This window comes from Mauremys mutica, chromosome 17 (assembly GCF_020497125.1).
Source record: "Mauremys mutica isolate MM-2020 ecotype Southern chromosome 17, ASM2049712v1, whole genome shotgun sequence".
Lineage (NCBI taxonomy): Eukaryota > Metazoa > Chordata > Testudines > Geoemydidae > Mauremys > Mauremys mutica.
The window spans coordinates 20,116,907-20,142,567 of record NC_059088.1 but is presented as its reverse complement, the minus strand read 5'-3'; the positions used below and the strand labels follow the sequence as shown (position 1 = coordinate 20,142,567).

General features: G+C 49.6%; 1 protein-coding gene across 2 annotated transcripts; it reads right to left on the bottom strand.

The window, feature by feature from the left end:
• Window positions 1-4,493: 4,493 nt before the first annotated feature.
• LOC123351755 (intelectin-like protein) lies at window positions 4,494-23,688 on the bottom strand. 2 transcript variants are annotated; one of them, XM_044991355.1, is made up of 8 exons: window positions 23,575-23,688; window positions 12,339-12,402; window positions 10,585-10,743; window positions 8,528-8,775; window positions 7,998-8,156; window positions 7,046-7,166; window positions 6,166-6,269; window positions 4,494-4,771 (listed from the first exon to the last, which is right to left on the bottom strand). In XM_044991355.1, exons 1-8 carry the CDS (start codon window positions 23,605-23,607, stop codon window positions 4,619-4,621), a joined length of 1,041 nt encoding a protein of 346 aa, XP_044847290.1. In that variant the 5' UTR covers window positions 23,608-23,688; the 3' UTR covers window positions 4,494-4,618. The 2 variants fall into 2 exon arrangements, with proteins under 2 accessions (XP_044847290.1, XP_044847291.1); XM_044991356.1 differs by lacking the exon at window positions 23,575-23,688 and adding an exon at window positions 21,442-21,463.
• Between the last annotated feature and the right edge of the window lie 1,973 nt (window positions 23,689-25,661).

The following is a 25,661-nucleotide window of genomic DNA, read 5'->3' as shown; positions in this document are numbered from 1 at the left end:
CTTCTGAAAGAGCCCAGCATTTCCTGGCCACCATGAGGGCTGTGGAACTATCCTTGTGGTTGTTGGCTCAACGCATACAGCTGGGCACATGCTGTATATTTGGGCTGCAGCTGTGGGGAGTCTTGAAATGATTCCTTTGTTTGCGAGCCTCAGGCTCAACCTCAACAAGTCAAATATAGTTCCCTCTTAGTCAGTGCAGTTCATGGGGGCCTGTGGCGGGGCAAAGACTCACTGGCGTGGCACCTCCTGCAGGTCGTCCGGGGAATTAGCTCTTCCAGCCCACAGCGCCCTCTGCAGGCCGGTGTCTCACCTGCTGCTCGCCCCTGTGTCTCTCCCAGACCCCGGTGTCCTTCTATGTCAGGGTTCTGCCCCTGCAGTAACCCACAATCTGGGTGTCCGCACCCAGGGGAACCCCCAACCCTCTATCCCCACCTTGTCTCAGTGGCTACTGCCAGTCATCATCTAGCCCCCGCTCCCTGGGGCAGACTTCAGTCTATAAACCCCTCATCATCGGCAAGGGAGATTGGACCAGCTGCCTCTGCCTGTCTCTGGGCTGCCCCTCTGCAGCCCCAGTACCCCTTCGTGGGCCCTTAACTTGGCCTGCAGCCCAGGGTTTTGATAGGCTGGAGCTCCCCAGCTCCCTCTGCCCTTCCTCAGCACTGCTCCACCCTAGGTACCCTCCTCAGGCAGCCAGGTCCTTCTCTCTCAAAGAAGCTAGAGAGAGTATGTCTCAGTCTCTGGCCCCCAGCCCTCTTATAGGGCCAGCTGTGTCCTGATTGGGGCGTGGCCTCCACCTGTGGCTGCTTCCCCCAATCAGCCTCGCTTTTCCCCTGCCCCAGCCCTCTCCCAGGGCTCTTTTAAGCCCTTCAGGGCAGGAGCGGGGTGACCACCCCGCTACAGGGCAGTTCTTGATTCAAAGGCAGAGAAAGTCATCCAGCCCTCTACAACCAGGCCCGCAGATACCACAGGACATGCTCTGAGACAACGTCCGGCATAGACACCTTAACACACTGAAAACCGCCTTCACCAAACAAGGACACTCCACCAGCAAAGTCGATCTCATCATGGAATGGGCCACCCAGCTACCTCGAGAGAACCTGCTTCAGTACAGAAAACTGCCCCAATGACTACACGCCCCGGGTTGTCACCTACCACCCTACACTGCAACTTATATGGCGTACCATCAAACAGTTACAACCTGTCCTTGATGGGGAGCACATCCTGAAAGAAATCATTTCCATCCCCCTTCTGCCTTTAAAGTATTCCCAACTTTGCCAAACTCGTCATCAGATGCAAACTCCCCACAGACCAAGACCCCCAACTCAAAGCAGCACCAGCCCCTGCTCAAACAACAGATGCAAAACCTGTAGACACATCTCCACTGCTACGATTATCAACATCTCCCATTTGACTGCTCACCCACCTTCTGTGAGGTGTAGTGGAATTCATAGCACACATTTATAAGCAGTTTTCTCTGGACACAAATACATTGATTCAGAATCACAGTCTATATACATATCTCATAATAATTATTGAATTTAGAACATTACACGCTTTCATAAAAGACCTTATGTGATGCTGTATGGAATATGTGAGACACTTTGTATTATTATTAATATCAATATTATTAAATTGCAATGAATTGTGCCAGATATGCCGTGTAAGATGTCAGTGGAACTGTGTGATTTGCCAAGTATGATAGGCTTGTTTGTATGTTTGTATCTCCTTTGCATTGTGAGTTATAGATATGCCGGGTATATCTGTGTTTCAAAACTTGTGCTGTGTTTCTGGGTGACACCCCCGGACAGACTGGCGTCATCACTGCCTAACCTGTTTGATGGCCCATCATGGGTCATCAGCTGTACAAAGAACCCATTGAAAGAAGCAGGGGCTACACCTTAGAGTCAGCAGGACTTGTAGGGACGTGCCTGTGCACAGGGGACTCCGAGGCTTTTCCATGCCATGTGCTATGAGTTGGTGTTTGGGACAAAGGAAGTACAAGCCACGTGGCAATGGATATAAAAAGGCGGCTGCATCATCTCCATTTTGTCTTCAATCCTGCTTCTCACCTCTGGACTCACTTCTCTGCAAAATGAAGCGCCGAACAAAGGACCGAATGACCCATCCAAGTTTTGGATGATTCCAGAGGGGCTTTCAAGCCAGCAAACTCACCAATACATCTGATAGATGGACTTCGACGTCTCTGTATGTATGCGACTGCTTTACTATTGAACAACTCCCTTCCTGTTCTTTCTTTTTTCTTTATAATCAACCTTTAGCTCTAGGTACTAAAGGACTGGCTGGCAGCGTGGTATTTTGGGTAAGATCCAAACTGACATTGACCTGGTAATGTGACTGGCCCTGTGGGTCAGAAGAACATTTTGTATAGTGAGCAGAGGTTTTAAATAACTTCTCCCTGTGCTGGACCTCTGTGCTGACAGGAAGCTAGAGACCTGGAATGCAATAAAGGGGGCTGGGTGATTTCTTTTTCAGCTTCTTGATAACCAGTGGGGGGCGGAGGATCAGGCGCACAGTTTGTGATGGTTGGTGAATGTAACTACAGTGTTACCCACCAGTTTTGGGAGTATCTGATCTCCTTTTTGCAGCCTTCCCTGACCTTGGCATTTTCAGTGAGGGCTGCCCCAGGCACCCCGGGTCACATCTTACTAGGTCTGTTTTTATAATCTAGTAACAGTGTATACAATCCGAGGGATTTAACTGCTTATTTTGGAAGTTTAATCCTTCTTTTGTCTTCTTGGAGTGTCTGGACCCTGGTTGCCACAGGGGAATCTTCAGGGAATTTAGCTGCCACAATGAAAGAAGCTTCTATTGAGCACGTGTGAAGTGCAGTTTTCCCAAAGGCTTATACTCTGGCCAACCTTGGGCTGGTTTTCACCAGGCTGGCAAAAGGCACATCCCTGACCCAAAGACCATCACAACTCCCAGCTCCATGCCATGGTGGCTAGAGCAGTGCAGATAAAATGTCAGAATGGCATCACGTGGGGAAAACAATGTTCTTGGTCTCACAAACCACTGAACCATTTGGCTGAAAGGTTTCAGAGTAGCAGCCGTGTTAGTCTGTATCCGCAAAAAGAACAGGAGTACTTGTGGCACCTTAAAGACTAACAAATTTATTGTAGCATGAGCTTTCGTGAGCTACAGCTCACTTAGGAAGTGAGCTGTAGCTCACGAAAGCTCATGCTACAATAAATTTGTTAGTCTTTAAGGTGCCACAAGTACTCCTGTTTTATTTGGCTGAAAATCTGCCATGAGGCAGACAGCCGGCATGGAAAACTCCAGCCCAAAGGGTTGAAGTCTGGCAAAGTTAGATGGAGCTGAAAACAGAGTCTTGTCCTGGGCAGTGTGAGGCACTAATAATTGGGTGTGCAACCAGCCCCACCTGTAGCAAGGGGAGGGAGCATAGCCTAGTGGATGGAGCATTGGACTGGGGCTCAGGAGATCTACAGTCTATTCCTGGCTCTGTCAGCGGATTGCTGGACGACCTTGGGAAAGTTACATCTGTGACAGATGCAGAGCTACGAAGACAGGGAACATTCAAAGACTTATGTATCAACTCTATCAGTGGGATCTGCATCGTTAGGGGCTGGCTAGTGATGGTATTCCTGGCTCCATGGATGAAAGAAGAGCTGTTTTCTCAAGGAAAGAAAGACAACAGGTGGGTAATTAACACAAATCTCCAACACAGACACAATGTCAGTAATAAGGCTTGTGAAGATTGACCCACTGGGAAATATCATTGACTGGTCTGACCTGGGTCAAGAGGCGTAAGAAAAAAAAAAGTAACGCTACTGTATAAAAGTTCAGCCTGATCAAAGGAGGGTCCAAGAACTGAGCTGCACTGGTGACCAGACAGGACCTTTGGCGGGATCTGAAGTACTTAATAACCTGCCAGGGTCACCCTGGAGACGGTGGTGGTGAGCACCTGCTGAGCTAGACCTCGGATACACTGTTTATTAGGTTCAGAGACGTTTGCTCGGAAATGCTTTTGTTGTAAATAAACGGGACTTGGCTTTCTGAGAGCTGCCTGGTCACTGCCTAACCCAGCCACGGCCCGGCAGAGAACAGGGCTGCAGATGCTGAACTGACCTCACCTCTGCTGAGCTGATCGTTGTGAATTCCAGCCCAGGCCCCGCTCTGGACGGAGGGGATTGCAGAATCCAGTCCTGAGAAGAGTGACAGCTGAAGGCCTGACATCAAGGTGGGAGTCCCTCAGGGAGACGTGAGGGGGAGAGATGCAGCTAACTCAGGAGCCGTGACAACTTCATCACCTCCTGGGCCTTATTCCCCACATCTGTAACGTTGGGATATTTGCGCCACCCGCCTTGGTAAAGTGCTTTGAGATCTAGGGATCCAGAGAGCTAGCTAAGGGCTAGGTGTTCGTAATGAGAGCAGTGCCTGATCCTGACTGGTGCTGAGAACCTCTCAGCCCTCTCTGGGTCATGAGGGGAGTGTAAATCACACCGAGACCCCAGCGCACTTCACTTTCTTTATTTGCATCACAGATGTCCACAGCTGAGGCCATAATTCTCCTCCCAGGGAGTAGCTGTGTCTGGAGCGATGCAGAGTCCTTCACTGGGTTGCGCCAGCCTTTCCGAACTCAGCGGTAGAACAGCAGCACTGCAGATTCAATCATCTCCTTGGATACGCTCCATCCCTGATGGGTTCCGTACCCATTCCAGGCATAGGCAGGGAAATCACTGCACTGAGCCGGGGTCGCTTCTGGGAAGAACCCTCCTCCACCTATGCAGTACTGGGGAGAGAACAGAGGAATTGCCAGATGGGAGCACAGCAGGGGCCCATCTAGCCACTCTCCTGTCTCCAGGCCAGTGCCAGCTGCTTCAGAGGAAGACACAAGAAACCCTGCAATGGCCCATTGGCAAATAATCTGCCCACAAAATAAGTTACCTCCTGACACCCCCCATCAGAGGTCAGCTAATGCCCTGAAGCATGAGAGTTTAAATCCCTTCCTAACTCTTGGGACCAAAGTCTCCATTGCCCTGACTCTTGTGCAGTCCCTTACCCTGGTGCAATGGGTCCCCAGATGCCAGCACTGATTTGAACGTCTGCACAAGGGGCAAGGCCAGTTTAGGCCACTGAGTAGTGGTGGTGTTTATTGTTTGCATTGCAGTGCCGCTTCGGAGCCCCAGGCCTGGGCAGGCCCTCGGGTGCTGGGTGCTGTACATCCCTCGGGTGCTGGGTGCTGTACAGAACAGAAATACAGCCCCTGCCCCAAGGAGCTCACAGTTCAACCCTCACCAGAAAGTTTGGGAAAAACCTGTACTGGGAAGGTTGGCAGGGGCCAGAACGCTTGATGCAGGAATCCCTGTGGGAGGTTCTCTGGCACGTGCCATGCAGGAAGTCTGACTACAAAATCCATCATACTGGCCCTTCTGGCCTTTGCATCTGTGGATCTGTGAAGGCACCAGAGAAGGGGCTGCTGGGGAAGTGGCTGCATTGGTGCAGTATCTGCCACCTATGTCTCACACCCTGGAACAGAAATCAAATCTTGACCTGGGGAGACAATGTGGCCTAGTGGATACAGCGCTAGACTGGGACTCTGGCGATCTGGCTTTTATTCCTGGCTGTTCCATTCCATGCCTCAGTTTCCCCTTCTATAAAATGGGGATGATGATATTGACTCCTCTGTGCAGCATTTAAGATTTGATGAAAAAAAGCCGTACCAGAGCTAGGGATTATTATGACAAATGCGATCGCGCAGAGCCCCATGGACCTCTCTGGGTCAGGAGCAGACCGTGAGTGGGTCTGATTCACTCCCAGCTTACCCGTGGCAAAAGCTTGGGCTGCAGGCCCCCTGCTGGCAGAAATTACACCTTGAAAGACTTCCCAGTGGTGCAAAGTGCCCCAGCAGCCAACAGCCCCTGTGAACTGTTCCCCCCAACACGGTCCCTCAAGGAAAAGATGTAACATCCATCCCTCTTGGCCTGTCCTGGGGGATGATTGCCTCTGCGGGCGCAGCTGTCCCTGCTGGCACAGGGGGCACAACGGAACCTACCCTGCGCCAGTGCCGAGCTAAAAGAGCCCTTGTGCAGCCGGCCAGCTCTGACAGTGACACTAGGCAGCCCCAAGGCTGATCAGCTGGTCTTTGCTCCACAGCTAACCCCCCCACCCTGGCCAGATACTCACAGTCTCGGTGTTACAGCCAGTCACTTTCACCCCAGAACACAGAGCCATGGCCGCCTTCTCAGCATTAAACACGCGGAACTGGATGTAGCCAGGAACAATTTCAGCTGGTGACAGAAAAGGGCAGGTCAGGGCTATTGTTTGCCATGGAGAGGCGGAGAGAAGGGCCAGAGCTCTGATCCCAGCTGATCCTGTTGAACTGGGAATGACCAGGGACTAAGGTTCAGGAACTCCAGTCCCACAAATGATCAGGAACTGTGAGGCTCAGCCAGGCTGTTCACAGATCTGTCACTGTCACGGCATCTTTACATTCCCAAGAGCTGGTTTGTGTGCAGTTACCTTGTATCATGTTAAAGGGGGGAACACACACCGTGCTCTCTCCTGGGGATTTTCCACTTGCTCTCTCTTGTTTCATCATTTTCCCTTTCTCTAAATGAAAGACGCTTTTACTATGTTAGTAACCAACTAAGTTATCAACTGGCACTAAATTATTAACTTATTTGCTGTGAGAATAATAAATATATCTATAAACTAAATAGTTCCCCTGTCATGCTGTTTAAACATGACTAGTACAATAGTAAATGAAACAATGACTTCACACTCCTGTGGCTCTTTTGGGTAATGCTGATCGCTAATTTGGCTCCTGGACCACTGAGGTTTGAGTCTCACTGCTCTAAAAGGAAGGTTGTTCAGACTGAAACGACAGGCCCAGGGCTTAAATTCAGAGGGAGCTGTCCGGAGCGGAGCTCTGGTAAATGTTTTCTAACCTCCTGGAGTTTTTATAGCATGTTGGGGGCAGAGACACTGGGGGGCTGCGGGAAATACTCTATGAGAATTTAGTGCAGGTGGAGAGGCAGAACCTGCACGCTCACTGCAGACTTACATTGGCTGTTTGGAGCGTAATAGCCGGCGGTTTGCTGGGCATCGCCATAGTCGTAGATGACGGGCACGGCAGGGCCATTGTTGGTCTTGCAGACGCCGGCGCCGTATTTCACTGGGTATTTCTGGGAGCCACAAACGCAGCGAGAATCCAGTGTTAGTTTGTCCCTGTGACAGGGCAGCTCCAGCACAGACAAGGCAGCTTCACTGACACATGCTCGGTGGGTGATTTGTTCAGTCAGTGCCGCCTCCCACACAGGGCAGCCCTGGGGCACAGCAGTGATCCCAGCAGTGGGCAGGGAAATCTGGCATGTCAAGGTGCCATTTGGAGTGGATTTATCACAGACTGTTTGGGGCAGGGGCTGTTTTTCTGTTCTGGGTCCATGCAGCACCTAGCACCATGGAGCCCTGGTCTGGTGGTGGGGTGTCCACTAGGGGCTGGCACAATGTGGACAGTAAATGATAATAGGTGAGAATCAGCATGTGTCCAGCACCATTGCCCGCTGCCCTGGCACTCAGGAAATACCCCTGCTAGGACACTGGACCTCAAAGCTGGGTCTCAAGGGTGGGTAAAGGGCTTGGCCTAGCACCAAAGCACCTGTGTCCAATGGCCCCCATCTCCAGGGCGTGAGGTGGGGTCAGTCTCCGTGGCCCGTTCAGCCTCTCTGCTGAGTCTGCCAGCACATCAGTGCCAAGCAGGTGGCTGGTTTGGGACGTGAACACCAGCAAGTGGCTCAGACCAGCCAGCTCACCTCACACCAAGGTCATGGTCAGATTCCAATGCGCCGAGGGGAAGGCTCCTTCCCCCATTATCAGCCTCTGGCCCCCCAGCATGGAGCATTTGTAGCATGTTGAGGATTTGCCCAACTCAGTTCCTCCATATACACTGAGGCCAGCAGAGCCACCCGGTCCCTCCTGCACACACCCCTCTAAAGCCCCCAGCTCCGTGCCGTCACCTGGAAGAGTTTGAAGAGGTTCCCCCCCTCCAAGGACAGGAAGCTGGTCTCGGTGTGGTACCTCAGGATGGACCTGTTCTTCCATTCCTTCAGGGGCGTCTTGTTGGTTACGTGCCACACGGACAGGTCCTGGGCTTGCAGATCATAATAACCAGGGTTCTGAAAAGCAAGGGCCCAGATGAAACTTCTTAACCACATCCCTGGTACTTACCCAGAAACCCCCATCCCCAGGACATCTGGGCACCTCCCCAGCTGTGGCTCACGCCCCAGAAGGCAGAGAAGCACCATCCCCATTGTGTGTGGGGGGGTGGGGGAATGGAGGCACAGAGACTAGGTGACTTTCCCTAGGTCACACAGGGGGGCCTGTGGCAGGGCAGGGCAGGGAAGCCAGGGCTGCCTAGCCCTACGCCAGTGCCTTCACCACTGGACCATCCCCCCATATAACCTCCATGCCCGTGTGCATTGAACCACATTCTAACGCACCCTCTCTCCTAGCAGGTAGCTATTGGCCATGGAGAAGGGGACCCCACCTTGTAGTCGTCACTGGTGGAGCCCACCGCGGAGCCGAAGATGTTGTAATTGGCCCAGTTGCCCTCTCCCTCTGGGTAGTTGGCGTTGCTCCCCTGCTGGCTGGACCAGCGATCGCCATCGGTGCACTTGCCGTAGGCGTTGTTCTCGTGCACGCTGGCCACCAGGGTCCAGCCGCCCCCCTTGGTGGTCATGTCGCAGAAGGTCTGGTAGGTCTCGCCGTTCTCGGTGCGCAGGGTGTAAATCCCATCTGCAGGGGCGGGGTGGGAAGGGGGGAGCACCGAGCTGGTCACCCAGGGCCGGGGAAAGGGGCAGGGCCCTCTCAGAGCCAGCGATTAAATGGGAAACGCTCAGGTCCTGAGGAGCTGCTAGTGCCCTGCAGCAGGGCACAAACCCGGAGTCACTGGAGCAGGACCTGCCCCTGCATCCGGGAGCAGAGCGGCCCGATTCCCAGGGACACTAAAGCCCCCTTGGCAGCGGGAAGTGAGTGCAAATTACAGGGACTCCCAGAGGACGGGGCCTGAGCCTTTCCACCCACAAGCTGTAGCACTTTAATGATACCGGTGTGGTTACAGCACTACGACTTGTGGACACAACTGAGACTGGCTTTGTTTGTATGGTCACCCCCAAAGGATTATCCGGACGTGCTGGAATTATGAGTAAAATGTGTTGAAACCAGATAGACAAGGGGATAAGGGAAGATCTTTTACTGGAGCAACATCTGTTGGTGAGAGAGAGAGAAGTGTTTGAGCCGCACCGAGCTCTTCTGTGAAAGCCTGGCTCAAAAGCGCGTCCCTCTCACCAACAGACGTTGGTCTGGTAATAGCTATTACCTCCCACACCTGGTCTCTGTATTATCCTGGGACTGACACAGCAACAGCTACACGGCATTTAAACCAGTTGTCAGGAGAGTTGATCCACAGGTTTTCTCCAGACAAAGGAAAGGGGCCGACACCTCAAACCCAGAGGTGCTGGAACTAAGGGTGCTGGGGGTGCGGCAGCACCCTCTGGCTTGAAGTGGTTTCCATCCTATACGGGGTTTACAGCTTGGTTCAGTGGCTCTCAGCACCCCCATTATACAAATTGTTCCAGCAAACCCTGCTCAAACCAGAGGTGGCCAAATTCAGTGGGTGATTCATCTGTATGGGAGGCAGCAGGAAGAGCTCGTTTGCCCTGTAGAAATCACCAGCGGGGTGAAGACAGACCAGCACCCACCCCAGCAGGAACAGGAACGCTGGCTGGATCCATTTCAAAGGTTTATTGGGCTATAAAGCGAGGGGAGTGAACCCCTAAGTTTCCTTCGCCTCAGGAGACAAGGAAAGGCAGAACCTGGGACTCTGTGGGGATCCTGACTAAGAACTAACCAGCCACTGCTGGGAAAGGAAGTTTGGTCGGGAAACGCCTGGAACAAACCTTGTGAAGTTACGTCTTTGCCGTTAGACAGCGTCGTTTTACTTTTGTTTGTTGGGAGCCTTTTCTGTCTGGAGCCCGTCTACTGGAACTCACTTCAAGCCTCCCTCGCTTTACTACAATAAACTGGTTTGACTGTTTCTCTAACCCGAGCCCGTGCTTTGACTGAACTGAGGGGCTTGTTAGCTCCGGTCAAGATAACAAGCTGTTGTTCCTGTCCTGTGCAGTGCTAGGGCTGCGTGCTGCAGAGAGACGTCTCCGCGGAGCTCGGGGGCTGGAGTTCACCGAGTTACTGGCTAGGTGAGGTTTAGGCTGGGAGGGCCCTGAGGAGTTTGCTGACAAGGCAGACAGGCTGGAGCAGGAGGGAGCTGTCAGCTGCAGCACATCTCCCACCTGCTGGGGCTGGCAGGGCTAGCAGAGTGTCTCACAGTGCTGGGTATCGACAGCAGCTTGTCACAGCCAGCCCTGGTAATGTGGTTTCCCCACCATGCCCACGGGCAGGCAGGTGCCCCTGCTCCCAGCATAGAGATGCTTGGGTGCATCTAAACCGACTGGACCCAGCTGTGGCCTTTACACTGGGTCTGGAGCAGGCACCCAACAGAGGCAAAGCAGCTTCTGGCAGGTCCAGGGATGCTTCCTCCGCACTCACCTCCAGCCCCGGCCCGGGTGGATTTAATTTCCTTGCAGCTGCGGGGAAGGCTCTGGTAGCTCTGGCCGCTCTGGCCACTCTGGGAGGAGGACGTGTCTTTCCAGTTCTCCAGCAGGTCACGGATGGCGAGTTTCAGTTCAGCAACACCCACGCTCTCGGCTGCACAGGGGGTGACTTGGAGTTAATTAGGAGTTTTCTCTGTTACCATGTATGGGGCCAGAATGGCAGAGCCCACCGTTCTGCTGCATTGCCAACTCACGAGATCAAAATCATGAGTTAGACCTCCCAAAATCAGGATGTTTTGCCCCAAAATCATGAATTTGGGTTTCTATTGAACGTCTATATTGTGTTTTTTCAGTCTGCCTTTTGATAGCTGAATTCCCACTGCCCCTCCCCATGGCTGTGTGACGTTTAGTACTTCCTGCTCTCCCAAATGTATCAGGGAAAGGGATTTTATCCCCTCTACAGGAGATCTCGCCCCCCACATGCCCTTCGCTTGCCTAGCAATTAACGCTACACCCCAACCCCCAAATCAGTCCTGTTCCCAGGATCAGATCTGCCCCCACATCTTTCTCTTGCATCAATTCTGTCTGTCCCCCAGCCCTCAAATCAGTTCAGCCCCCTACCAGTGCTGCGCCCAGCCCCTGTCCAGCCCTGCCCCAGCTCCACATCCGTCCTGTCCCTATCCAGCCCCCAGCCCCACATTTGCCCAGCTCCCCCAAGCATCCCATCAGTTCTGCTCCTCCTACAGCTCCTAGGATTTGTCACTACTCCCAGGCTTAGGGGGCTGCAGCGGCACCCCCATCCCCTCCTGCCTTCCCAGGTCGGGTGTTGCAGGGGTGAGGGGGAGGAGCAGAGGAACCGTCCTGTCCCTGTTGCTCACAGGAGGGGAGGGGAACGTGGAGCTGCACTGAGCTGCTGTGCTCTTTAGCCCCCTCCTGTGAGAAGGGGAGCAGAGGGGGAGAGGCTCTGCCAGCTTCTTGAAGGCTGATCTCCAAGGGGGCGGCTGGAGCATCTCATGTCGCAGCGAGTGGAGCTTGTGCCCTGGCTGACATGCTGTCACTCAGGACAAATCATGAGAGCTGGTGACACTTTGTCATCATGGCGCCCAGTGGAGATCCCAAGCCCTGGGGGCATAACGCTGTGGTGGGGCAGAGCAGAGGTGTCTAGGTAGAAATGCTCTGGGTGGGACCCACACAGGGACTTTAAAGTGGAACTGATGCATTTTAAATATATACCTTTAAACCCTGTTCCACATCCTTAAATCAGCAGTAGAAGAGCTTTACAGATTTTAGAATCAGACATAGGGGCTAGGTTGCACAACTGGCTGGAGTGTGAGTGGCTGGAGACTCAGGGCTTTTGAAAATCAGGTCACTTATTTAGGAGTCTTTTGGGGCCAAGATTTTCAGACTGATTTTGGATGCCCAACTCAAGACATCTGAGACCCCTCCATGGTGTCTCAAGATTGACACCCAAAAATTACTCGTCACTTTTGAAACTCAGCTTCAGAGTCAAACTTTGTGTACTTGGACAGTCAGTTCTTTGGGACTGGTGTCATCTTCCTGTTCTGGGTTTGTACAGCGCCTGGCACGACAGGGGCCTGGTCCAAGTGCCTCACTTGTGTATCAGCAGAGCCTCCCCTGTAGCAACCCGCCCTGCTCTCCCCCTGCATGTATCACAGCCCTGGCCCCAGAGGCAGGGTCAGAGTTTGGCAGAATTAGTTCCCAGAAGAGGAAAATGAAACAGCCACTTACCGCAAGGGGTCGCCCTGGTCACTGAGATGAGGAGCAGCAGGAAAGCGAGTTGCTTCATTGTTGACTTTGCAGCAGGGAAAACAGTAAATCAGCTGGTTAATAGCCAGGTTGGGGTAGTTAGTGGGTGGGGGGGGGGAGCGGCTCCTCCCCAAACCTCCTGCTCCCAGCGCTGCCCTGGCTCTCTGCATAACCTGCCCATGGCACTAACACCCTGCAGCCCTTGAGCTCAGCGGGGGTTTGCCGGAGTGGGGATGGCCTTGCAGTGACATCCTTAGAGCAGTTTTCATCTTCAGAGCCCACTGAGGTGAGCCGGGCTGGGAGGGGAGCACCAGGGACCATGGTGCCTTCACATGGAACCGGGAGGAATCCAAGTAGCATCATGTGCACAGAACAAGCCCTCCCCCTGCACTCCCTCTGCTAACTGAGCCTCACATCACCCATAGGGTGGACAGGTCTCATTATACCCATTTTGATGATGGGGAAACTGAGGCAGAGAGGGCTTGACCTGAAGCCCATTGAAGTCAGTGGAATGCCTCACACTGGCTCCAGTTGGCGTTGGGATCAGGTCCAGGGAAGGGAAGCGAGGGGATCAGTACCCAAGTCCCATCTCAGACCTTTTTCTAGGAGTCTTTCTCCTTGCTCTGCAGCAGAGCTGACTCCAGCACATTTCACTCATGCCCTGGCATCTTCCCTCCCACTGCAGGGCCACAGCTTCGTGAGCCCAGCCAAAGGGCCCTGCAGCACAGGTACCCAGGGCTAGCGGTAGGCAGAGGGGGCTTGTCAAGGCTCAGATTCAGGAGAGCTGGGTTCAAGTCCCCCCCTCTGTCACTCACTCCTCAGGCAGGTGATGGGCTCTCTCTGGGCTCAGCTCCCCAGCTGTAAAACAGGGTTGAGAACCATCCCTACTTCACCAGATGCTCTGAGGATAAGTGCATTGAGGCTTGTGTGTGCTGGGCAGCCAGATGGAATCATGCTGCTGCTGTGTAATAATAATGCCTAGTGCTGTTCAGGAATGGATCTCAGAGCAGCTCAATATCATTATCCTCATTTTACAGATATAGAGAAACCAACGTAGCCTTGGGCTTTTTAAAGCTACTATTTGTCGTGTTAACATATCACAACTACTGCTACGTGACATCACTGAGGAATGTACTAAGGGGAAGGGCCGGGACTCACCTGGTTCCCAGTTCCAGTGTCACTGAGGTGTCTCACTGCAAATTTCAGCATCAGAAGCTTCTGACCAGAGAGACAGAGCTCTGATGCACCAGTCGCAGATCTAACCTTTTATAGGGAGTGGAGCCACCCAATAAAAGCAAACACAACTTACAAACAATAGAACTCTCCAGACACCCCACCCAGGTTTCCAGCGAAAACGTTAAACAGGGTCAAATCTAGTTCATGTCCCAGGTATCTGAATTTATTGTTCTTCAAAACAACTGCTGCCAGTCCAGCCTGGAAACTCCATGTTGATGCAAAAGCATATGGCAGGCCTGACGTTACTGCATTATCACTAATTATTTGTATGCTGCGGCTGAGTATTAATTCAGGTAATGGAGTTCAATGGTCCTGATGAAGCCAAGAAGGACGCTGGAGCTCTGTAGATCCTCCACTGATATAATAACGAGGCAGGTTAAAGCAGGAACTTTGCTATTTAGGTTTCATTGAAACAGCGTCTGTGCCCTTTGTCACGGATCCATGGGTCTGGTGCTTTTGATTAATTCTGGACCGGTCCCTGGGAGGACCCCTTCAGTGCCCCAGACCCGCTTTAGGGTCACACTCTCACTAGGGTAAGCCTCTTGGCTTCACCACCTCCTTAGACCGAACCTCGGAGCCTTAAGCACTCCACTTTGCACCATGAGCTCGCTTCAGCCAGTCCACCTGAGTTGGATACCTGAGAGAGACTTGAACACCCAAAGGGAGCCATGCACCCCCACCTTCACCATGTGCAGTATGGTGGCCAGGTGCCTGGTTTTCGACAGGAATGTCCGGTTCGAAAAGGGGCCCTGACAGTGTCTGGTCAGATCTACAGACCGGACACCCAAAGTTCGGTTACTGTAGGCAGGGGAGGTGGGGAGGCCATCACCCGCGCCAGCCCCTATTCAGCTGGGACCACCTCTTACTGGCATCAGGTCCTGCAGCTCCCAGCCCTGGCTCCACAAGCGAGTCTGTCCCACCTGGGAAGAGGAGAGGAGAGGCGGTGGGAGAGGGGAAAAGCAGTGGGCAAAGGGGAGAGGGGGGCAGAGGAGAGAACAGGGGCAGGGCCTTGTGGAAAGAGGTGGGATGGGGGAGGTTCCAGCACACCTGCTGAAGTGTCCGGTTTTTAAATATTACAAAATTGGCAACTCTAATGTGCAGTAACTCTCAGCCATGTGCAGTAACTCTCAGTGTGGTAAAGGCAGCAGGTTTATGAGAGTCTAGAACACAGCCTGGAAAGTCCTTGGTTAGCCCAGAGAACAAAAAGTTACAGCCTGGTCCATCTGGGTCAGTCCCAGAGAACAGAGCCCTCTGACCCCTCTTTAGTCCCAGTGCAGGAGCGTCTCTTGCAACCATTTCTGACTTTTGTGCCTCATTGCTTGTACTCACTTAAACTCTGTCTCTTTGTACTTAATGTGCTTGTTTTACTGTTTTCTCTAATCCGGTGTGTTTAAACTGAAGTGTCTGGCTACCTATTTAAGATAATAAACTGGCATATTATTCCTTTAAAGGAATATATTTGTACTGCCAAAGAGAGGGGCTGCGCGGGATAGGACATAATTTCTGGGGGAAGATCCAGGACTGGGAGTGTGTTGGGGTCACCCTGTAATATGAAGCAGGCTGGAGAGAGTCAGGGTGTAGCTGGCAGGCAGCAGTCACATACAGACACTCAGGGGTAGGGGGTGGCTTGCATGCTGGAGGCTGTTTGTGAGAGGACCAGTTTGAGCTGTTACAGCAAGGCACTGAAGGCACCCAAGGTTGCAGGGCAGTGGTGATAGAGTCCCCCACTAGTCTGGATTGTGCTCCAGTATGTCATACCCGCTCAGGATTTTATAGAGCAAGGGGACACAGAGAGGTCTCTTAACTGGCCTCCAGAGTCTCAGTTTGCGTTTGACAGAAAAGTCAGCCTCCAGCTGTTCTGGTTGTTGAGAAAACCTTGAAAAGGTGGCCAAGGGTAACCAGGGCAGAGACATTTGCCTGGGTCTGCAGAGACCCTGAAACGGTAACTGAGGCATGAACTGCCCATGTGTTTCAATGGGAACTAATTCAGATCTTGCCAACCTTTAAAACCATTTCATTAAAGCATGTAAGGAAGGAGAGGGAGTGCATGAAGATCTACAGGAGAATTATCCAAAGAATGGGGTATGTTCCCCTAGGACAATGTAGGATTTAAGTGCAGGCCTTTAACAGCATGTGCTGGGGACTGCAGGGATGGGAGGGGCCATGAATTGTGGTGTTGTCCCGAACGGGAGATCAGGTTTCAAACATCTGCAGCTTTGCCAACACCAGGCCCTGGCATTAAAGAATCAAGAGTCAGGCCCTAAAGAGCATGAGATTTTTTACAAAAACAAAAAAAGTTGGATTTTTTCTTTGCCTTCTGGATTCAGAGCCTTTGGGTCACAGTCAGGTCACCTTTTCCAACTTCTCTCTACAACCACGAGGGCAAGAAACTGCCTTGTTTTAAAAATGAGAGCTGAGATTCTCACCTGATCCTTTGACTCTAGGAACCAGGGCTTCCAGAAACAAAAACAACAAATACATTGTGAGACTCATGATAATATCGCAACAGCTGGCAAGACTGTGTCTGGGAAATGCTGCCTGGGTGCTTAGGAACATCAGTAGCAATCTGTCATGCATTCTGCCTAGGCCGCTGTAGCGAGGCGGTCTGGCTCCCCACCACCCCAGAGGGGGACGAGCCTCTCTGGACACCAAAGTGGGCGGAGCCAGCAAACCCTGCGCCAGCCCCTCAGAGGTCAGGGCGCAGGACAGGAAGTATAAAAGCCCGATCCCAGAGCTCACTTGGCTCTCAGCCACTGGAGCGACCAGATGCTTGTAGCGTAGCTCTGGGTGGGGAGACCATGGAGTTTGGTGACCGACCCAAGGACTGGCCAGACCTGCCAACGCCTTATGCTAGCCCAAGCCCAGAGATGCTGCCAAGCCTACAGCTCGCTCATTACCCCGAGGAACTCCCAGGCCTACTGTATGCCAGTTATCCCGAGGAGCTGCCAAGTCTACCGCTCGCCAGCTATCCTGAGGAGCCCATGGTGTGTGACCCCGTGGAGGATGCTGTCCGGACCCAGGTACCTCTAGAGGGGGAGATAGGAAGTAGCCCGGTGGCAGCTGACCCGAGTCTGGCTGCAACACTGTCAGAGCCCATGTCAGTGTGTTGCGGCCAGGATCCCCACTGACTAAGCAGTAGGTCTTCTGCCACTGCTAGGGCCCCGGGCTGGGACGCAGTGGAGTGGGAGGGCCTGCGTCCCCCCTGTCACCCACCTCGTGAGTGGCAGTCTCCCCCTCTCCCAGGCCTGCAAAGGCTTGGGCCTACTGTTGTTGCGCAGCCCTGCATGAGGGCCTGAGCCCCTGACTCTGTATTGCCCGTCCTGACCTAGGGCCTGGGCTTGCTACTAATTGTACTGTTGTTGCCCCGCCCTGACCCAGGGCCTGGGCTTACGGTGTTTGTTCCAGTACTGCAGGGGCTGCCGAGGAAGACCCTGCGGCCAGACTAATTCCCTCAAATATCAACTGTGTGTAGGGTAAGGTGACCATTTTTTTCAAATTTAAAACCAGGACATTTAAAATAGCTCAGCCAGCATGAGTAATAGTCGCTGTCGTAGAATATAAGTTGAAAAAATATTGCGGAGTATGCTTATCTTTTTTTTTCTTTAAGTGAAAGAATACAATAAAATGTACTTCTTTTATTTATATTATATATTATGAAAGTAATTTTGCGGAAAAAAAAATTTGATATGGGTAGATTAGTACATAATTGTATACTTAGGATTTTGGGATCCAAGTAATAAAGAAACAAGTGTAGCAGTAAAACAAAATGGTTTTAATAAAAAATGGTACAAAAGTACTTAATCTACATTCCTAATTTTGCTTCTTATATTTTTGTGAAGAGTGGATTGATTTTAATAATAATTCATTTTCCTGGATGTTTTTATAAAATTCCATGCAAGTTTGGTTAAAATTATATTTAGTAATTAGCAAACATTTCAAAGTTTCAACATGTACTTGAGTTTTATCACTGGACCAGATATTGTTCATCAAAGAAAAAAAGACGTTCGGCAGGTGCATTGGTTCCTGGTAAACAGAGACAATATTCTACCAATTTGCCAATATTTTTGTAGGAAACATCATTTTCACTGAAGGCTTTGAATATTTCAATCCATCTGTTCGATAGTGGTACAGAATTTTGTCTCCAGTGAGTAATTTTTTCATCTGTAATGTAGCGCAGGACAAAGCAGGTTTCATCAAACAGTTCATCTTCTACTAAATTGATTTCAGAAAAATACTGAAGAATGTAATCACTGCAAACTTGAATGTTGTCATGGGTGAGTTTAGTGTTTAACAAAACCCAATTGAATTTTTCGGTATGCTTAATAGGTCCTTCCCATTCCTCTAGATATTGAATACATGTGTCATAAAATTCTACCACTTTTTCTTTGAAAATAGCAGGTTTTAATATGCCTTCTTCCTCAAGCTGCTTCAAATTTTGCCGCACCTGTAATGGCAAGAAAACATTTGCTTTTCTGTCAGCTAATTTTGTTTTTAAGTCACTGTAAATATTGCTAGTTTCTATAATAGAAATCTCCTGTCCTTCTATTTTCAAAATAGCATTGTGGAACATTGATGACACGTTATGCAAAAAGTAAAGCCAAGACTCTGTCTCTGAATTATCAAAATAATTTGTGATAATTGTGGGGCTCTTCTCGTTTGAGGCAAAATATGATTTTAAGGCAGGATATATTTGTAGGACGCGCTCAATCGCGGGTCGTAACGCCAACCATCATGTGACACTGTATCCCAAGACTTTCTTATATTCGATGTCCACGAATTCACAAAATTCTTTCAATTCATTAACGTGCACTGTATATATATAAAAGTATGAATAAATCTTGGTGATGAAAGTTTGCACATCAATTGGTACACAGTCAGCTGCAGTTTGTATAGCATTGTTCAAAATATGAGCGGCACAACCAATTCCCACAAGCTCTCTTCCACCCAAATTTGATTTCAGCTTGGTAAAAATGTTATTTTTCCCACTTCTTCGCATTCCTCCAAAGTTAGTATTGGTGTTGTCAGCACAAAATCCAAGTACCTTGGTATCTAAATGATACTTTTTTAACACTTCCAAAATATAATCAGTAACTATGTCAGATGTTTCGCCTGGCAAATCTCTTACTTCCAAAATTTTGACGTGTATTCCAGACTGGTATGAAAAATATCTTCTTATTATGGGAATCAACTTTACTTCCTTGTGATCTGATGCATCCGAATAAATAGAAATAAAATGTGCAGCATCTAAATCCTCTTCCAATAACTGTTTTGCATAAGGCACCAGCACATCGGTAACTATTGCCTCGCATTTTGTTCTAGAACATGTAAACCTGGCATCAAAACACGTTTTAATCAGTTTGCAGGTACAATCCATTGATCGGAATGAGTGATTATGCATTACTGTGTGGTACGCCCATAAACCTTCAGCTGCAGCTAGTTTTCTTTCAGCATCTTCAAATTGTTTTTTCTTAAAATATGATGTCACACTCGTACTTGCAATTGCTGCAGACACGGCCCATTTATGTTTGACTGTTTGTATGTGGTTTTCAATGTCGGTTTTTCCACTGTTTGCAATAGAAAATATACTTCTGCATTTTACACATTCCACCTCACTATTGTCATTATTAGTACTTGTTTTGATGAATGTATATTTCGATTTTAACTTGTCATTGAAGATGCACTTTCGTCGTTTTGGCGCCATGGGTGTCCAAAAATAAACAATTATTACAAACTTCGTCGGATGTCGGTCTTGGTCCAAGGGGGCGAAGTCACCGGTCCAGGATCGAGGGGGGCGAAGACGCTGGGCCTGGTCCAAAGGGGCGAAGGCGTCGATCCTGGTCCAAGGGGGAGAAGTCATCGGGTCCTGGCGAAGCAGCGAGGTGCGCTGTGAAAACGGCAGAGCAAAAAGCTCTAGTAACCGAGAGAGCGCGTAGCTCTGAGGGCCAGTGTCACGGTCTGAAGATGCCAGATCACTGGTGCCTGTCCTGTGCTGCGGAGGGCCTTTTATAGTCCAAAGCTAACACCGAATTGGTTGATTTTGGCGGGCTCTGTGTGATGACATCATCATCGAGTTCCCACGGTCGGGCTGTATGTAATGTGCGGGAGTATTATCGAAGAGTCGCTGCGGCCACAATATAGTGAGAGTGCGTGTGCTGAATGCTGAGTATTGCCGAGATCCAACAACGAGAACCGTCATGTAAAATAAAAATAAAACTAGGATAAATTAATAAAATTGATTTAGGCTGTTTTATCAAGGATTGATTTGATGTACTCAATCTTTTGATAAATTAATACTTTTTTATTTTGTAGTCCTAAACTGTACTGGTTACATCTCACGACTAACCAGACCAATGTCCAAAAAACCAGTACTGTACTGGTAAAACCAGTACGTATGGTCACTTTAGTGTAGGGAGGCAGTGTGGCTCCCCGCTGCCCCGGAGGGGGTCAAGCCTCGGAAAACCCTTGTACAATCCTATAATTAGGTGTGTCATTCCTACACAAACTGCTGTAATGGGGCACACCAATACTATGGCCCTGGGTGCCATTATAAAATCCTAGACCAGGAGACAGCTGACTCTCTGGACAGTGACAGCCTCTCGGCTCCAAGCTCACTCTGTCTTTTCAAACATTCTTCCTCCTCTCAAATCCTGGCTCTGCTCTGACCTGACCCATATTTACATCTGCTGCTGGAAGCGATTCCTAGATTCCAAGGCCAGAAGGGACCACTGTGATCATCTACTCTGACCTCCTGGATCACCCAGGCCACAGGACTTCCCTGAATTAATTCCTGTTTGAACCAGAGCAGATCTTCTAGAAAAATATCCAGTCTTCATTTAAAAATTGCCAGTGAGGAAGAATCCACCATAACCCTTGGTAAATTGTTCCAGTGGCTTGATACCCTCACTCTTAAAATTGTGCTCCTTCTTTTCAGCCTGATGTTGTCTCGCTTCAACTTCCAGCCACTGGACCTTGTTATACCTTTGTTTACCAGAATGAATAGCCTATCCTCAAAGTTTTGTTCCACATGTACGTACTCATAGACTATGAGCAAGTCACCCCCTAACTTTCTCTTTCACATAAATAGATTCCGCTCTTTCAGTCTCTCACTATAAGGCAGGTTTTCCAATCTTTTAATCATTCTCGTGACTCTTCTTTGAACCCCAAAAAGAAAATATATCTGAAACTTAGGCTTTTACTAATTTTAAAAGAGCAATTCCAAAAACTAAGCACCCAAAATAGCTTTCTTGGGGGTTCAGCTTAAAGGTTAAAAGCAAACAAAAGCATCTGGGATTAGCACAGAGGAATCCACTAGCCATAAGAAATAAACAGAAATACCTAATTGCGTCTTTCTAAACATTCCTGATCTACTTACACATTTGGGGGTTCCAAATAAGTAGTTCTAGGTATGATCTATGATTATAACTGCTCCCTGTTCCCCTCTTTCCTGGAGAACAACAGAGACAACAAAGGGGAAGTTGTTTTCCCCCATTTTAAAAAGTTCTAGCCTTCCCATTGGCTCTTCTGGTCAGGTGCCCCCTCCATTTCCTTTATCTGGGGGCTTTTTTAACCCTTTACAGTTAAAGCAAGAAGAGAACAGCCACCAAGAGGGACTTTATAGCTAACTGGCTGGCTAAGTGTCCATAAAAGGGAGCTACCCCACCCACTTCATTTATCACAACCTCCATCAGTATGCAGCAGAACCCTGAACTGCTTTTATCTAAAGGTCCCACCAGATCCATATCCTCTCAAACAGCAATTCCACCACCACGAGGGGGATCAGGGGTGCCTTGGATATTCCTTTAAGGCCAGGACATTGCCATTCTGGACAAGAGGCACAGAAATTGCTCACTTCTTTGTGAACGCTGGGCTAGAAAAACCTAAGGGCTACTAGCTGTAGAATCTTCTCCAGCCCCACGTGTCAGGCCCAGGGCTCCTGAGTGCACCAGATACAGCAGGTCTCGTTGGAACATCACCAGAACTTCTGTGGCACAAGCAGTTGTTGGATCACCTCCTGGGTCTGTGGATCCTTGGTCACAAAGTATAGGCAGTTACTGTGGACCTCAAAGGGGGATCTTTGGGGTGCTCATTGGTTAGTAACCAACTGTTGGTCACTTGCGACTCAAGGTTGGGTCTTCCCTTTCCTCCCTCATGAAGTCACTGTCAACCATCAGTGACTCATGCTCAGCTTCCTCTGGCACTCCCACCTCTATGGAGCAAGGCCCAGGCTCTTCCATCTGGTCACGGGGTTCCTTCTTCCACCATTTGTCTTCTCTTTTGCTCAGGAACTTCCTCACTTGTGGTCTTAGGTTTCTTTCCAATGGCAGCTGGTTCCCCCACTCCTGCATGACCTCCCTGAACCACCAACAGTCACAACCTAAGACCATGGGGTATGCCAGCTTCTCAGCCACAGGGACCCAGCATGTCTCCTTGTGACGGCCCACCTCTAGCTTTATCTTATCTCTACGTTATTTGTCTCTTCTTATCTAGTTCATAGTAAATACTTCCCTGAGTGTTTTCCATCTGATTTTAGTTGGCTCAAACTTTCTGTCTTCTTGGCCTCCTGACTTATCTGATTTAACACAAACATTCTGTTTTCCACCAAATAATTTATTTCCTTCCCTAATCTTATCTTCCAAATATTTGGCCTCCCTCTGTGTGTTAATTACTCATGTCAGGCCAGGCCTTAGTTACATTCTCCTGCTTCCTTCTTTTCATATCAGCATTTGTTTCCTTTGCAACATAGCAAAGGAAAGCAGTGGATGTGATATATCTTGACTTTAGCAACGCTTTAGATATGGTCTCCCACAGTATTCTTGCCAGCAAGTTAAAAAAGTATGGATTGGATGAATGGACTATAAGGTGGATAGAAAGCTGGCTAGATTGTCGGGCTCAATGGGTAGTGATCAACGGCTCGATGTCTAGTTGGCAGCCAGTAACAAGCAGGTTTCGGTCCTGGGGCCGGTTTTGTTCGACATCTTTATTAATGATCTGGATGATGGGATGAATTGCACCCTCAGCAAGTTCGCAGATGACACTAAGCTTGGGGGAGAGGACCTAACCACATCAGCCACACCATCAGGTGCTTGTTCACCTGCACATCTACCAATATGATATGTGCCAGCAATGCCCCTCTGCCATGTACATTGGCCAAATCGGACAGTCTCTACACAAAAGAATAAATGGACCCAAATCTGACATCAAGAATTATAACATTCAAAAACCAGTAGGAGAACACTTCAATCTCCCTGGACACTCAATAACAGACTTAAAAGTGGCAATTCTTCAACAAAAAAATTCAAAAACAGACTCCAAGGAGAAACTGCAGAACTGGAATTAATTTGTAAACTGGACACCATCAAATTAGGCCTGAATAAAGACTGGGAGTGGATGTGTCACTACAAAAATTAATTCTCCCCTGCTGATACTCACAATTTCTTGTCAACTGTTTGAAATGGGCTACCTTTTTTACATTGGCCTCATTAAAACTACAAAAGTGATTTCCACCCCTTCTTGTCAACTGTTCAGAATAGCCCACTTCCATCTTAATCGAATTGGCTCGTTAGCACTGACCCCCCACTTGGTAAGGCAACTCCTATCTTTTCATATGCTGTGTGTTTTATACCTCCCTACTGTATGTTCCACTCCATGCATCTGATGAAGTGGGGTTTAGCCCATGAAAGCTTATGCCCAAATAAATTGGTTAGTGTCTAAGGTGCCACAAGGACTCCTTGTTGTTTTTGCTGGTGGAGTGTCCTTGTTTGGTGAAGGCGGTTTTAAGTGTGTTAAGGTGTCTATGCTGGATGTTCTCTCAGAGCATGTCCTGTGGTATCTGAGTGCCTGGCTGTAGAAAGCTGGATGGCTTTCTCTGCCTTCCAGTCGAGAATTGCCCTTTTGAATTGTGCTGACTGAGAGGGAACTAGATTTGACTTCTTGAGGGTGAGTCTGAGGCCCACAACAAAGTAATCATTTAAAGACTCCTCACCACAGCTGCCAGCCCAAACCCCTGATGGAGCATGTCCCCAGCTGTCTGAGTTGAGCCAACAACCACTTGGATAGTTCCACCACTCTCATGGTGGCCAGGAAATGCTGGGCTTTTTCAGAGGATCATCCACATAAATGTTGAGGTCACAATCAATCTCAGTGATTTCAACATCACCATGGTGACGGATCTCTTTAGCATCAGAGAGCCCAGCAGAGAGCAGAGCCGAAGGAAGGAGCCCTGAAAAACAAACCCCAGCAGGGACTGGATTCCAGAAAGCCAAGGGAGAGTCCAGGAAGAGGAGAGTGCAGCAGAGCCAGAGACAGGAGGGCAGAAAGTCTAGAGGAGCTGGAGCCTGGGAAGCAGCACAGAATGAATCCTAGCTTGGTCATTATTTTTCCATCAAGGACAACCTCACCGCTAAGACAGGGGTAGGGCATGGAGATGCTAACACTGCCGGGGGGGAAAAACTCTCTATGACATCTCAGCATGCTGGCGCTGGGGTGACTGAGTGGTCACGGTGCCTGATTACAATCCTGAAAGCTGCGGGTTGGCTCTTGCTCAATCTCGCATTGAAAGGCCACTGTGAGCTCACCCAGCTTCAAAGCGGGTACCCAATCCATCAGGTTAGGGCACTCAAAGGACATGATGCTGGCACATCCCTCCCTTGTGTACCGTTGCCTATGAAACAGACATGCCACAACGACACCAGCCTGCTAAGCCATTGGCTTGGGGGAACTTTGATCCTAGGGCTGTAACTCCTAGTGCAACACTAATATAAACTCATGGGAAACCCAAGCCCTTGACCAACTGAAATGGAAATGGACCTTGGGGCAAAGACCCCAGTATTTCCAGATCTAACAAAGACAACAGGCAATGGAGAAACAGAAAAGGAGGAAAGAATGTGTCTCAGCCAGACTCAACAATCCAGATCCATCCCTTCCACCGGAAATGTCTGCCCCAACCATGCCAAGAGCTGGGGATCCTGGATAAGTCTCATTAGCCACTTGCCAAACCTCCAGCAATAACTGGCTATCCATTTTATGGAAGAGAATCATCCTCGAATGCTGAGGGATCTCCGCTGGAGACAAAATCGCCTCTTCAGCCACTAGAGGGCATCCTTAATCACACAAAACCACCCAGCAAGCTTCTCATTCATTATCATATTGACGCGCCTTAATGCAGCTGTGGAGAGAGCCTAGCAAAGGGATTCAGTCTCCCTGCCCCATTCAGTCCTTGCTGAGAATGCCCCAAAGATGCTATTCTTTGCTAACTGAAGATAGATTTTAGTTCCCTTCCAGATGGGCTGATGGATTTATGCTGAGACCCGTGAGCCAGGTTGTGCTGCAGTAGCAGTGATTCATCTTGAAATAATAAAACATCTGGACAGGGGGAGGAATGGCTCTGCCTACAAACAGCAGATTGGCCTATTCAGCCTGCCCAGCTGGGTAGCCTCAGTGCAGTAGCCCTTTAAAGTTCAGATAATCTTCAAGAGCAAAATGAGCAGCTCCACGAACAGTAGGGAAAACAAACATAAGAGAAAACAGGTACCCTGTGAACTCCACAAGAGAGACTCGACTGTGTCATTAACTCTCATGAGGTTATTGCAAATCTTCGGATGGCTGGTGTTGGGTGTAAAGCCTCAGCTCCCGAAGTCATGTTTTGTGAGTCATGTTACCCTAAAATTTAGACACTAATTAAATTACCTACACATTTGTCTAATTTATCAAAAGAGTAACAAGGTTGTGACCTGCCCTAAAGGAATTGCCAGAGTGTTACCAGGGGGCTTGTCTCTGACCCACAGAGGGCTCCCCAGAGCAAGCTAGTCTTGCTAACCCTTGAAAGGACACAGATACAGCCTTCCTCAAAAGCATGGACACATAAGCAGTAATTCTTCGAAAACAAATAAATAATTATTTATTTAGAGAAATGAGTGTGTAACCCTGCGCGGGACTCACCCTTGCGGTGCCTCCTGCTTGTACCTTCTGGGAATTAGCTCTCTAGTTGTTAGAGCGCTCTCTCCAGGCCGGTGTCCCGCTTTTCCTGGCCCCTGTGTCCCTCCCGGACCTGTTACCCCTTGCATGCCGGGG

Coding starts and splice junctions, on each gene's coding strand:
- LOC123351755 (XM_044991355.1), bottom strand. CDS start 23,607: ATGCTCCATCAGGGGTTTGGGCTGGCAGCTGTG. Junction 10,744..12,338: donor GACCAGGGCGACCCCTTGCG/GTAAGTGGCTGT, acceptor CCCCCTGTGCAG/CCGAGAGCGTGGGTGTTGCT. Junction 6,270..7,045: donor TTACGCTCCAAACAGCCAAT/GTAAGTCTGCAG, acceptor TTCTGTCACCAG/CTGAAATTGTTCCTGGCTAC.